Here is a 14,954-nt window from a genome sequence, read left to right on the forward strand (position 1 = left end):
CCCCCCATCTCCCCTTAGCTTTCCGGAACACAATAACAGCAACTCTGAACGCCTATCCCAACAATACTCCCATCGATCACTTTGCTATCTGGAACACACACATCTATCACTACTGAGGGATTTTACCGCAGGCTCGGGCGCCCACTGAAGGCCCTACTGCTCTGCTCTATACAGCTTTGCAAATATTTTCAGGTCGCGGACACTACATTGACAAACAGTACGCCCCAATGATTCCAGTGGGATAATGTTCGGCCCAGGAAACATCATGAGGCAAGCATATTTGTTGTCCTCGATTTAGCTCAATGTCTTCACCTGTACATGAGGACATAATCCTGTAGATGCAAACCTATTAGAGAATTATATAACAGAAGAAGAAACAAAGCTTTTCTTCCATGATAAAATATTAACAGTTTATAGCAGCCTCGGCAGTTCAGTCCAGTCTAACACTTCATTGATTTGAGTTTTCCCAACAGCGGCCAACGTTTGAAACATCAAGTTGCCAGACTCGTGATGAATGACTTGCAAGTATTGGTGCATGGTTTAGACAAGTTTGGACAGATGTTATGAGCCAAAGCTGGGCAGAGTGCCGCTAACGGAAGGCTGATTCTTAAACCACATTGGACCAATTCCACGCCTACAAAACATGTCCAAATCAGGAGGCCATATATGGGCCGGCTCGTATTTGGTCCTCCATGCCAGAACACATCCCAGGGTGCCGACACTTGGACGGAAACGGCCTGGCTTGGCTAAGTACCTAGGACGTACATAATGCCCGAGGTTTCAACGCTAGAAGCTAACATGATGCTTGCCATATAGCATGGAGCAAAAGCATGCACCAGTAACATTTTCCAAAGATGGAAGCCTTAACTTCAACTAGAAAGCTGAAGCTGATGACGATCAAAATGCGAGTCATCACTAAAACCCAGATAGCGGATCACATCAGTCCAATTCTGAGGTCTTTTACATTGGCTTCCTGTCTCTCAAAGAATTGATCAGGTCCACTGACACTATCAGTTCATTGAAATCAAGGCTGAAGACTTTTCTGTGTGTTGCTGCCTTTTTATTAAATCAAGCAATTGTTTATTTCTTACACCGCACTGTATCTTGCATTCTTGTTTCATTTTTTTTTTATTCTCTTCAATTAACGTTTTTAATTGCTTTTAATGGCTCTTTATGGTATAAGGTAAAGCACTTTACATTGCATTGTCACTCAAATGTTCTATATGCCTTGCTTTCCATGTTAACAAGATTTATTTCTGCCGAGTAAGAAAATCAAAAATTGAGAATATTTCAGGTGACCGACCACACATTCATCTTGTCATCTACAGTACATTTATATCTATCTGCTACATGAAATTCACAGACTTTGGCTGATTATCGTTGAAGATAGGATTACACAATTCACTTCACAATTGATTTAATTCAAATGACTTACTACCTCCGTCAGCGTGCAACACTAGAGCTCCCGGTGCTATGATTTTGGTGTCTATGTTGATTTGACCAAAGTGCTACTCTCCCTCTCTTTTGCTTTAAAGCTCCGGGATTTGTTTGGTGAAGAGAGAGAAAAAGCAAATGTAACTATTGCTGGTCTGGTGAGAGGAGAGAAAAAGAGAGCCTGTAACAGAGAGATTGTGCTGAGTTCGGACTCCACAGGGAAGAAAGAGGTAGGTCAGGCAGAGACGAGCAGCAGCTCGCTGACATCCTGTTTGTGCACCCCGCCCCCCCTCACCCACATACCCACACACACTTTGCATTACAATTCATTCTCTGTTCAAGTCAAGGTTAGACCTGACAGCTCTGCAGCTGTGTATGGATTTGTGTGTGTGTATGCGTGCCCACATGTATGTTTTGCAGCGTCCATATAAAACAGATGGGAATGAAGAGAGTCAGACTGAGAAGAAGAGACCAGACAGAGAGATTTATGGGTAGGGAGTACAGTCTGTGCTCTGCCAATGAGGCTGGGTGGCACCCTAAGGTTCGGGTGGAAGACTCAGATTAATCCCGTCCGCATGCATGGCTGGAGTTTTGATTCCTAGTAAAACTCCATTATAGGGTCAGGCCAGAAGGTTTTTTTTTTTACATCTTTTACTTGAATATTTCACAAGCAGGAAAAAGAACTAATTGATATGGAAGTGCCAGAATTGCCTTTTGACATAGTTGAAAAGCTATTGAAACAGAACCCAAACTAAGTGTTCTTGAGGGGGTGAGCAGCTACTTCTACACAGACAGAGACAAGGTTTCTTGCAGACTAATATAGTTAACAGGCCAATTTTATCAGCAATAAATATAGTCTGTCCACTTCTGCTACAGGTTTTATACTCAGATTTCAAAGGTTAGACAAGGAACAGGCACATTAATGGACAGTTTGATCCCATCAAAAAAACGTCTCTCCCATATGCTATCATAGAGATAACCAAGTGCCATCCAGCCCCGAGAGCCTGCAGGTTACCATTTCAAACACTACACCAGCTGATTGAAGTTACCTCCTACTCCTCCTGCCAGCATCTTAAGACATCTTTTAGCACCATCTCACTGATACCTGTTGTGTGATTCAAAATGCCGTGTCTTGAAAACGATAGCATTTGCTGTAAGTTTTCACCATCTGGTATGTCTTTACTGGGATATGTTGCTATGGATTCCAGGTAACTTCTAGGCAAGTCCCACCCCACGGATCAGCCCAATTGGTTGGGGTTAGGCATTGTGGTTACACAGGTGGTTAACATTAGGATAGCCGATTGGTGATGGGATAGGACCTGAACAAATTGGGTTCCGCTACCTTGTGTAAGTGCCGATGCCGAGCCAATAATAGTGTGTGAATGCTATTGTAGGGCGGGTCCCTCCTAGTTTCGTGGGTTCCATAGCAACGCTACTGGGATGCAGTCGTTGTGCACAGGCAGTGATATGATTCACAAATATGATTTGTTTGAAATGACATAAGCAGAACTTGAGCATTAGCGTGTGCATGAGCAGACATAAAACAGATTAGTGCCACCTAGTTAAACATAATCAACCACTGAAACCAGGAAAAAAAGATTTCATAGTCCTGGTCACACTGTTATTTTGACAGGTGAAAGATCCCACCAAAAATAACCAATTAGCACCAAAGACAAACAAAATCAAACAATAAGGACACAATTGTCTCTTAAAAAAAACAGCTGCTGAAGTGTGTGGAATAAAAACCAGTGGCTCATTTGTACAACAGTAGCTGCTCTGCACGCTGATAGCAGTTGCCACTGACCTTTCTGTGACTTTTGACTAGATCCGGGCCTTTACGTTTCTGTGCTGTGTAATGTCACCGGGCCGGCTCTCACGTCATCCATCAGTTGCTCTCATGCAAGCTAACCAGCCGAGCCACTGTGTCGGGTTGAATGCATCATGTTGCTAGCTTGTGAGTATGCAACTGTCAATGGTAATACTCAAGTCTGACCCTGAAGTGCCTATATTACATTAACACCGCTTGATGAACTCTTTGCTACTCTGGAACTTTTTCTTTCAGTTATGTTTCATGCTAATAATAGCCTCTTGGACCCTGTTAACACTTGGTTGTAAAATACGTCTTGGGCGAATGGATCACAAATGGACAGCGCTAAATACAAAAGTAAACGGCCGAGCGGCATTGTGATCACTCAAATAACTTGCCGATTTCTTACCAGTTTTGGTTTGTTGTATAAATGCTAATGCAACCAAATGCATCCCTGACAGGGACTTAACAATAACAAACACCATCAATGCAGGGAGTCACATAAGGACAGCACGCCAACGCTCTATAACTTGCATAACTTGAAAGAAAATGTGTTGTATGCCTGCCTATTTTCCCCTAGGGGCTAGTAATGGCAATAGGTGTAAACTGAGTCTTGTTCTATCCTGGTCTGCCTTTGAGATAATGAAAGCTCAGAGGGGTCGATCTGGAATCTGGCCCCTATGAATGTCATAGGGGGCAAGAATACCTCCCCTTTCTCTGCTTGGCCCGCCCAGAGAATTTGGCCCGCCCATTAGAAAGAGAGATATATCATGGCTTTCAAACAAGCAAAGTGGCAGTTGGTCAAGGCCACACCCGCACCCAGCACCTTGCCCCACCCCCCATCTCCTCCTTAATAGCTACTGATACAGAAACGGCACGTCCTATAGAAAGCTCATTGTGGGACTGGCTCTAGGGGCTGTAATTCTGCACCAAGGCTGAATTTTGAGAAAGCGACTTCAGATATGGTATTAGCACCGTGTCATGGGACCTTTAAAATCAAAACATAATTTACAGCGTGGCGAGAAATACAGTTTTGCCGGGAATCGAGTCATACACTTTAAAAAAGTAATCATTTAATAATCACGGTAAAACCCCCGATTAGTGAATAATACCGCCAACTAACGCGGGTAAGTCTAACCCGCTCTGTAATTCTGACGCCGCTTTTAGCTGAACAAGAGCCTCAGTCCACGAATGTTGCTCCTAATCCCAACTTCCTCTCCTTCTCCACAATAATGAGCTCTTCTCAGACTCAAGAGTTGACAGAGGTAAAGCATTTAGCACGCTTGAATGGAGTGAGAGGGAGAGAGTGGGAGAGAGGAGTGAAAGAGAGAAAGATACAGGCCAAAGAGGGATAAATCGAGGGATGGGGGAAGAAGGGGTAGAAAAAAAAAATCTACTGAGACATTCACGAGGTAAGCTCTCCCTCTGGCAAGCCGGAGTAATGCCACTGCACAGTACAAATGCAATGGCTGACTATTAAGCATGAGAGGAAGAAAGGAAGGAGAGAAAAAGACGTTGAGAAGAAGGAGGCGGCTGGGAAGAGAAATATACATAAACCAGGAGAGGAAGAGAGATCATCACTGTGTTCTCTTCGTCTCTTAGGATTGAGTTATTTTTCTGCCCGTCATTACAGCCCAGGGACATGATGTGAACAACGCGGGGACTGTGTTTGTGTTTGTCTGCGTGTGTATTAGTGTGTGTCAGGTGGTGTGTATTCTGCGTATTTGTGTGGGTGGCAAAGTGTGTATGGAGCACTGAAAGCATGTGCATTAATTTCAAGGCCAAATGATGAAACACTCCTGAGAACACAAAACAGACACACACACACCACTGTTACTGTTACTGTTACTCATACACACACACACACACAGTATAATACACGTTTGAACGGCACACATAGATGCACACACACAAATTGAGCAGTGCAAAGGCATTGCACTTTATATGTGTGCACCTATGTTTGCTGTGTGGACGTGTCTTTGACTTGAATAAGCAATAAGCTGGAGAAATATGTATGAACGTAGGCTACTGCAGGAACAATATTGACGGGAGATAGACGGAGAAGCTCGCCTGGCCATTCTTGAGAAGTCAAATCAATTAAAATGCTAAAACAGCAAAAGATTGCAGACAATGAGAGGGAAAAAAACTACTTCTGGAGACCTTGAACACAACATGGCTGACAGAGTAAAGAAAGAGTAATGAGACAATCATGAGCAGATCATCTGCTAGTGGAGATTAACAGTGTTGCCAAGTCTGCTTATTATAAGCAAATTTGGGCTTGTTTTTCTGTTAAGTTTCTTGCAAATAGTGGTTATCGCAGGTCATGTATTTTGGGGCTTGTTTCTAAAGTGTAGTTGTTTATTTGGGCTTGTTCCCAGCTCCATAATAAGTTGTCAAGCAGTTTTTAGTTAAACGTAGGAGTTTGTCTTTCCTGTTCCCTCTGTCCCTCCCCTTTCCCCATACACACAGGAGACAGCAGAGTTTGTTCCCGCCCACTTCCTGCTTCTAATTGGTTCTGACCCAGATGCCAACGAGTACTAGCCAATCAGAGGCAGTGCAGGGCAAACTGTTTTTTGCTGGTTAGGAAAACCACAGTGTGTGACATTTAAATGAAAATACACGTAAGTCGCGACTGATGGTGACTGGACTGTAGGAGTTTTGGGACAAATAAATGCCCGGGATAAAGTGAGTGAAATACGGGATGAAATATAAAAAAGACAGGGAGAAATAGAAATGAGTAAAAGAATAGATTCAACCCGTCGTGGGGAATGACTCAAAAGCACTGTGAAAAGGTGTCTATATTTGATATCCCATCAGATTTCTAATGTTAAATAATGTTAAAAGGGGGTTTAACTCCTTATTGTGGTCATTGTCCTGAAGATGAATTACCTGTACCGTGTAAAAAGTCACTTGTTTTGTCTTGTTTTCACAGGCCTGGTTGCCTATTTGTCTCTCGAGACCTGGTAACAGGAGATTGAGCAAGACACATTTTCGGACACACACTAAGAGCAATGAACACACCGGCAGCGTCTGACTGGCATCCTCAAATCTCGGCTATAGCCTACTGTACATTCCCTGCCTCTCTAAGTACCCAATTGACGCAACGCTCTGCACTTAAGGGTCTGGTCACAGTAGGAAGGGGCTGGATTAAAACTTGCTGTTGCCACCATTACTAGCTAAACTCTTGATCCATCTCTTAACAACCGTCAGCTCCACAAACATTTGAAACTCACTGATTTTTCTCAAAGCTGGTCATATATCTGTCTTTCTGAAAACCTGTTGCTGGCGTTTTCTATCCTTAATATAAAAACATTGAAGACCTTGTTTTGTTTTTTTACAACGAAAATAGTTATTATTTTGTTAGCATCAGCAAGCTCCAGTTCCAGATGCTAGATGAGCAGAAGCTAGAAGAGCAAGTGAGCAACTGGGCTCTCTCTAGGAAGTGCTACAGGTTAGCTAGCAACTAGTTAGCTTGCTAACTCAAAAACAAAGCACATTTAGGTTAGTTACACATAGGGCTTATTATTATTATTGTTATTTTAGAAGTTTTTAAAACTGCATTGGCTAACCCGGCAGCTCTTGCTTAATATGTACTTTGTAACTGTGTCCTCAAAAAGTGACGCTAGCTAGCTCATTATTGCATTAGCAAAGCTTGCTAACTCAAAATAAAGCAGGCTTGTTATGATAGATTGGTATTTGCCAATAATAGTGTTGTGTATCATTTTAAAAATCTTGAATACCAGTACCTACCCGTACTCTTAAAGTGATACCGACTTAAATAGAGTACTTAAATTAAAATAAACCTTCGGCATTTGATGTGCGTAGCCATTCTTTCAAACATTTCGGTACCATCTCGGCATGCTGAATTGCCAACTCCGTCGAATACACCACACTCGACTTCACCACGCCACAGACTGTACGGGCTGTAGCTGCTGCGGCAGTCAGTCACAATCACACGTCACATTAAATCGAAGAACGCTTGCGGCAATTTTGCTCTGAGCAAAATCAAAGAACGCTTGCGGTGGTTTTGCTCTGAGCAAAAACACACAAAAGGTTTTTTCTTCTAGATCTGAGTACAAAAAGGATAGGCCTACAGGTAACATTTGATTGGAGAAGTTTTTGATACTACTTGGTACTGGGTGATATTGGGTGATACCTTAAAAGAGTAGCCTATACCCAGAACTGTAGTTCTTGTTTAATTTCCGGAACATTTGAGGGGAGCATTTCAACAGTGATGTCCAATTGTCACGTGATTTAAATAAATAAGTAAGTACATACTTGTCAGTTCCCATACATAGCGCACACCCAGCCACAGAGAAGAAGAAGAAGAAAATGCATTCTCCGGGGCCTCCACACACACCTCTTCACACAATAGAAAGATGCTTGTTGACCCCATCATGTCTCAATAAACATACCTGCTGATATACAGCCACACCCTGTCTCTCTCTCTCTCTCACACACACACACACACACACACAAACGCAGACCTCAGACACATGGTCGTGATACATCACCTCCTACACACAGCGGTGTCAGCCACAGACAACTGCTCCTGAGCCCCAGCAGAGCAAAGACATTCATCATTATGACAACACACATACACACACGTACACAGATAGCGAGAACGCGACATAGAGCGTCGTTGCAGCTCGTGGTGCATGAAGACGACTCCATCTCATCATATATCACACATACTGTACGTGTTTCCTGCCTAAATAACACTATTATGAACAAAAACAGTCATTGCAGAAATGACGGAGGGCTTCTTCTACTGTTGCTGATGCATTTCTTCTCAGTTCCCTATGTGTGTGTGAGTTTGTGTGTATGCCATCCTCACAATAGAGAATGAAAAGGCCTCTCTCTCTGTTGCTTGGAAGAAAGATGAAACCACCAACCCTACCGATTCTCTTTTTTCTCTCACATTTTCTCATCAGATGAGACACAATTCAAATCTGACCAGGTGTCTGTCCAGGGAGTCGAATGCTGTCAAACCATCACTCCCTCTCCCTCTTTCACACCTTTCCCGCTGTAATTCTCCTCTCCCAGTCTGCCCATGTCAATTTTCACTCTGCTCCTCTTCTCCCCCCCCACTCTCTTGTCTTCTTCACTTCTAGAAGTAGTCGGATGCATCAGTTTGATCTTCCCTATTGGCCATAAAATGGCCATAATGCATTTCATATATTCTACATAACGGTTAAGATGCAGTTTTTTTTCTTTGATCACTTTGGTTCAATCTGCATTTGATCGGTACTTAATTGACTTTCCATGTGAAGCTCTTAACCTGAGTTCATTTGAATCAGACCCACCAGGATATCCTGTAGATTTGTTAGTGGTTATTAGAACAAGGAATGAGCACATTTTTCCTGGCTTTTAATGAAAATATTGATGCAGCTTTCAGCTTTTGTGTGTTATGCTACAATGGTTTTACAGAAGGAAAATTTGCAGCCTTGGACTAAAGTCTGACGGAGAAGATACAATGTTTCTGTAATCTTCAAACTGAGGCTCATTCTGTTTCACCAGTTTCCATTATGAATAAAATTAGTTCAGATGTATAGTGTTGATTATAAAATATCTTCAATACTCTTCCATCTTGACTATTTGTGTTGCTGAAACACAACAGGAATCACAGACTTTGCAATTCTTGTGATGGCCACATTGCAATTTCCTGTTGAGTGACCTTTGGATCAGGGTCTGCTAATTCACATACTAAGGTATCCACTTGTTATTTTCATGAGTTTTATTTTAGTCTTTTGGAGGTCTTTTTTAATCACAGGGTGTTTGATGATAGTAAAATGCAGGAGAGTTTTTTTTTATGGACTCAACATTCAAATTTAAAATAGATGATACAAAACTTGGTATCAGTCTACCAAAGTTAACACTAAGCAGACAAGCCTTCTCTCACCCCTCCATCTAAAACTCTGCATTCATGTCCATCCAACCCCCTCATCTAAACAAACTCATACATTTCTCCAGAGGACCCTGTCTTGTATTTCACAGGAGTTTATCAGCTGTTGGGTTTGTGATGTGTGTCTTTGGATGGGGGTCAGGAAGGCAAAGAGAAAGATATGAGTGGGTTGGCTTGTGTTCTTAGATTCTGGCTACATATTCAGTCATTGCTATGTGCAAGAAACAATTGCTAAATCCTGCCCACCCCCCCCCACCCCCTCCCTGCACCCTAGACGTGTGATAGACCCTGAAACTTATAGATTTGAACCGGGATTCAACACAGTGTCGTATGAGGTGAGGGGGGTCACATATTTCCCAGAGAGCGACCCGAGCCTGGGCTTCAGAGCTAGAGTGGAAAGTAAAGGGCAGAGGTCCTGCTCCCTTTTTTCCTGAATTTCTCACTTTCATGTTCCCAGCACTGAGTGAACTGTAGAGAGAGAGATTAGACGGTGAGTTCCACTTAGTTCTCATATGATTTTGCTACAGGAAGCGGCAAAGCCTGGAAAGGGAATGCAGCCAATTCCTCTGGAAGGAAGTCCAGGAGCCAATTTTTACATTACTACTGGAAAATAGTGGCATTAAATACAATGACACAAACAACACGATCAAAAGATCAGCAAGAGCACCTCTCCAGAGGTAAGCAGCTGGGCTCAAGAGGCGTATTTGCGTAAACACATAGTGTCATCTCCATAAGCGCTATCTATCTGGTTCAACCTGTCCGCCTCCCCACCGGCTGGGTAAGAGGGCACAAATAGGCCTGTCTAACATCGGCGACACGTCCTATTCATAAATCCTTTACTGCGGGGCAGAAATACACGCAACTGGCGATGCAAGACACATCAGGGGGAGAAAGGAAAGGGCGGCTGGGAGTATGATGGTTTCCTTGTCCACGCCTGCCGGTTGTACGCCGTCAGATGCGATGACACTGATTAATGAGAAAGCCTTCTCATCGCTAAAGCATCAGGGGAATAGACTACATGGAGAGTCAATGGAGGGAGACTCCGCGGGGTGAAGTGCACACCCTCGCCTTGCAGCATATCATGATGGAAACAGGAATATGACATCTGTGATTCACGCAGTTTTATAATATGAAACACTTGTTGGTACTTTTGATCTCCTGTGGTATACTTCTATAAGAGGCTGCTGTGGCTCAGGTTGTAGAGGTCACCTACCGATCGGAAGGTTGGTTGGTTGGTTTGATCTCTGGCTCTGCAGTTCTGTGTCCAAGTATCCTTGAGCAACACACTGAACCCCAAATTGCTCCCCAAAACAGCAGGTGGTACCTTGTATGGCAGCCGCTACCACAATGCATGAATGTTAATGAATGGTGAACACTTCATGTACTAAGTGCTTTGAGTAGTAGTTAAGACTAAATAAGCGCTATAGAAATACAGTACGTTCACATATAATACTGCTATGACAACAAAGAGCAGTGTGTTTTTGGCTTGAGTCCCCTTAAAAGGAAGCAATGTCTACATAGGACTGCTTGTCCATATTTTCATAGGCGATTGAAGCGGGATTTATGGTTCTGCAGAGGCTCTACGCAGAGTTAATGCCGTAGCCTGTAGAAGGAACCTAAGCCGGTGTGAACTTCTAAAGCGGACCAATCACAGAGGTGAGCGCCAGGCTATGATGTAGATTACGGCGCTGGACCCAAAGCTACTTGTACCTACGTGTGTCCCTATGGCAAAAAATGTAACGCGCCATCAGTTATCAGTCATTTACTCTTCTAAAATTGTCTCGACTCCCGATACGATATCATCACGATACGATGATGCGATTTTTAAAATATTGCAATACTCTGAGCTATTTTGCAATTTCAAATTTTTCCCAATTTCAAATGATGTCCCCAAAAGGAAACTTTGTCAACATCTGTTTCATCTAAAAAGATTCATTTCTCTGTTTTTTCATATCACTTCACTTTCATTTCTGCAAAATGGGACAACTGACCAACACATACTGTATTTAATAAAAAATCGATACTTGGCGCCTGTGTATCGATACAGTACTGCCACTGAAAATATCGCAATACGATGCTCTATCTTTTTTCCCCCCCACCCCCGAGTATAAAGCAACTATTGGAGAGAAATGTATTTCAGTCTCTCCTGTGTCCCTATGGCCTCCCTTTGTGGGGTCCCACTGACACAGAGCACATCTGTGGTTCTTATAATTTATAGTGATGCTGTGGTACTGTATGGTATGTATAATATTACTATAATAATCTCCCGCTGACTTATAGTATGCCTTGTGGGACGCCATGTACTTGAATAGATATAAGTATAGTGAATCATACAGCATCTGTAGTAGTAAACATGATACTACAGTCTCCTACAGTGTGGACAGTGGTAATAACATATACATCTTACATCTTATACATTATTCCCTGTTATGCATTGTTCTTATTCAGTCAGTCAGTTTATAGGTTTTTATGTTAATATTGAATAGTCATAGTTAATATTTAATTATGATCTACTGCACTATTCAATCTCTGCACTGTTCACTTTTGCACTATCACCATTTCACACAGTCTCCCATAGTACCTTCCCTTATCATGGTCATTGCATCTCTGTGAGTGATTGTTATTTTCCTTCTTGTGTGTGCGTGATATATGTGTGTATATGTGTTGTATTATGGTTGTCTTGCTTCTGGATGCCTAAAATTTCCATTGGGATGAATAAATCTACAGTGTCTATCTACAGTAGTGCATGCAATAAAATATGTTTATGGTATGGTTATAGAGAACTGTAGTAAGCCTGAGGAACTAAACAGTGGGTTTACAGTCAAAGATTAGTGAGTTTACAAAAAAACACACTACAGTATCTGATGGTACTGTGAGTCAACTTCACAGTCCCTCTCCAGCTGGGGTGGGATTTTTATAACTTTGGTGATATTTCTGTAGTAGGGCTATCGTAAAATGTCTTGCATTATGAGTCTAATAAATCTGTTTTTTCAAAAAACTACACCTACACACACACAGACACACACACACGTTTTTATGCCATGTCAAGTTAACATACAGTAGGCCTACACTGATGAAAAAAACACCTCAATGGGAAGATGAAAGGAAGAACAGTGCATCTATATCTCCTCTGCTGGGAAAATAGAACACATGATCCATCAACAACTAGGCTCTGTGAGCTGAGGGGACATAAGTGGGACATGCACTGTGGAGAAGAAGAAGAAGAAAAAAACGCATGAGCATGATGTCGGAATGAAAACCTCCCTTTGTCCCTGCTCTAGAAATCCCGGAGTTTAACTGAATTACAGCAAATCCAATTGAAACCCACGGGATAAGAGACGTCCACGCATTCCTGTATGTTCTCACAGCCTCTGCGTTGCTTCCCCTCTCTCCTATTCAGGGGTTTTTTTTCTCTCCTTTTTTTTTTGAAAACGCTTTCCGATGCATTTCACCCAAGTGCCCAAAGTGTGGAAAATAACATGCTGTGAAGGCGCAAAAAGAACCGCCTCTAGAGGAGTTGAATAATGTGGCTGAGATCAACCCCTGAGCTTTTTTTTTTCTTCAACCACCAGAGAGAATGGAGAGATCGACTCTGTGGTCTCGTGTCTCAGCATGGTGCGCTCCCATAGCCGGCTGCACAGTCCTGAAGCCCACCGCTACCAGCCCGGCGAGACTCACAGACGTTATAAAGGGCGGCTGCCGCAAATCAAAGCAACTTCCCCTCCTCTAATCCACGGAGCGAGAAGCCGATGCTCCACAAATAAAACATATTTAAAATAAAATAAAAAATGCTCTAAAGAGTCGACCTGGCGGGCTACAGTATAGCCTACAACAATCTGACATGCAGCAGATAATAAAGACCGGGTATGGCTCTAATTCACCCATAATGGCGTTCATTCATCCCCGTCCTGTCCATCGCCGGTAACAGCCCCCGGGGCGCTCCTGCGGTCCCCCTTCAATTTATCGACGGATATTAACAACAACAAGCCACAACTAAAACACAATTAAACACAGAGATACATCCACGCGGGCTATAGCGTTGATTGTGACCCCCTCACCACCCCCCCTTATTCCAGTTAGCCTACATATCCAGCAGCGGAGCAACATTTCCACACCGGACAGCTGCCTCTCTCTTTTTTTTTTTTTCTTCCTCCAGGACAGTAAAGATCACACAAAACACAAGACATCACACGCGCACGAGAGGGAAGAGATTGGAAAGGGGGGGGGGGGGGGGGGGGATTAACTCACATTCTGTCTCCGGGAACAAGCAGGCGGCTCTCCACCATCATATCGGGCAGAAATTCCAGATTGTAGGATGAAGTCATGTTGCCTGCCTGCCCTGGCTGTGGATGTATGTGTGTGAGCACAGTTTCGCCGCGCGCGCGTGTGTGTTTGTGTGTGTGTGTGTGCGCCTCCGCCGCTGCGCCCTGCCTGGCAGATAAAGGAGCGGATAGCTCTCGCCCAAACTGCGCCTGGCCGCGGAGACGGAGAGGGACAGGTGCAATAAGAGCCGAGAAGGGCCTCCCTCAAAGCCAAGTGTAGCCAGCCGCACACACTCTCTTGTCCGCATCCAGCAGTGGTCACATTCTCTTCCTCCGCTCCACTATTCGCTTCTCCGGCTTGTGTTCCTCTTCCGCCCCGGTCCTGTCTGGAAAACTGCTCTGCAACAGCGTGACTGCCGGACTGTTGGAGAAGCATGTGCCGAGCCGGGGAGGCGTGGCGCATTGAACGCTGCAGCTGATCTTTAACCATTAGGTCTCCTCTGCCATAGCGGTCTCTCTGAACCCCTGGATGTGTCTAACCGTTAGCCCTCATTATGGGGCACAGCCACACGCCTATAATCTACATGTAGTCGTTACCTAGAAGTAGAGCTGGGGGATTGGAGAAAATCAAATATCACGATATTTTTAACCCAAATACCCTGATATCGACACAACATAGTGATGACTATTGGGGCTTTCACAAAATAAAAAAAGTGTTTTATTAAATAATCATCAGTAATGTGGATATAATGACTAAATGGGTAAAGGCAAATAATATAACAGTTACAGTCTGGTAAGATCAGATAATGACATCACTTTACTGTAATGCAGCCTTTAAAACCAGGAAAAGACAACACTTATGTCACATTACGATATATCCAAAATCTAAGACGATATCTAGTCTCATATCACGATATCGATATAATATCTGTATATTGCCCAGCCCTATAGAAGGTAACTTAAATTCATTTTATAAAGATGTTCAACACCTTCAAACACAAGATATTCATGTATTCACATAGAGCCCGCCCTGAATAATTTGGTGCCCTAGGCAAGATTACAGCTAGCTTTTTTCCGACATTTGACGTTCTTCTATGCGTTTCTGTTGCTTATTTTGACGTTTTTTATTTTCAATTTTTGAGTTTTTTTTTGTTGATATACTAGTGATCTTTTTCTGCGTTTGTCACCCTTTGGTTTGTTTTTTTGACATTTATTCTTATGATTTTTAACTTTTCTGGACTGCCACGGCCCCGGGGATTTGCCTACACTGAGTTTTGCCACGGGCCGGCCCTTTATTCACAGGTTATAGTTAACCATATGGTATCTAACTGTCATATCATTTCTCATCAGACAATCATCTTCACCATATTTAACCATTTCCAGCTAACGTCTCTCATTTCAACTTTTTTTTTTTTAACCTGTCAATTTATTTGCATTCAACGTTGTGGTTGCTTTTTGCCTGTGTGAACGTTTGTCTGTCCAGCCTAAACTGTGTGAGTGTGTGACCGTTTGTCTGTCCAGCCTAAACTGTGTGAGTGTGTGACCG

General features: G+C 43.0%; 1 protein-coding gene across 24 annotated transcripts in view; it reads right to left on the reverse strand.

The window, feature by feature from the left end:
* Positions 1–14,954, reverse strand: part of celf2 (cugbp, Elav-like family member 2) — a 208,795-nt gene that overhangs the window by 126,348 nt on the left and 67,493 nt on the right. The window contains exon 1 of one of the 24 annotated variants that reach the window (XM_034863752.1): positions 13,395–13,751. The exons of 20 other annotated variants lie outside the window; for them this stretch is intronic. In XM_034863752.1, coding sequence (XP_034719643.1) covers positions 13,395–13,471 — 77 coding nt within the window. In that variant the 5' untranslated portion in view covers positions 13,472–13,751. Of the gene's footprint in view, positions 1–13,394; positions 13,752–14,954 lie in introns of those variants that run through there. 3 more of the 24 variants (XM_034863761.1, XM_034863763.1, XM_034863770.1) reach the window with 3 other exon arrangements.

This window comes from Etheostoma cragini, chromosome 23 (genome assembly GCF_013103735.1).
Source record: "Etheostoma cragini isolate CJK2018 chromosome 23, CSU_Ecrag_1.0, whole genome shotgun sequence".
NCBI classification, from domain to species: Eukaryota; Metazoa; Chordata; class Actinopteri; order Perciformes; family Percidae; genus Etheostoma; species Etheostoma cragini.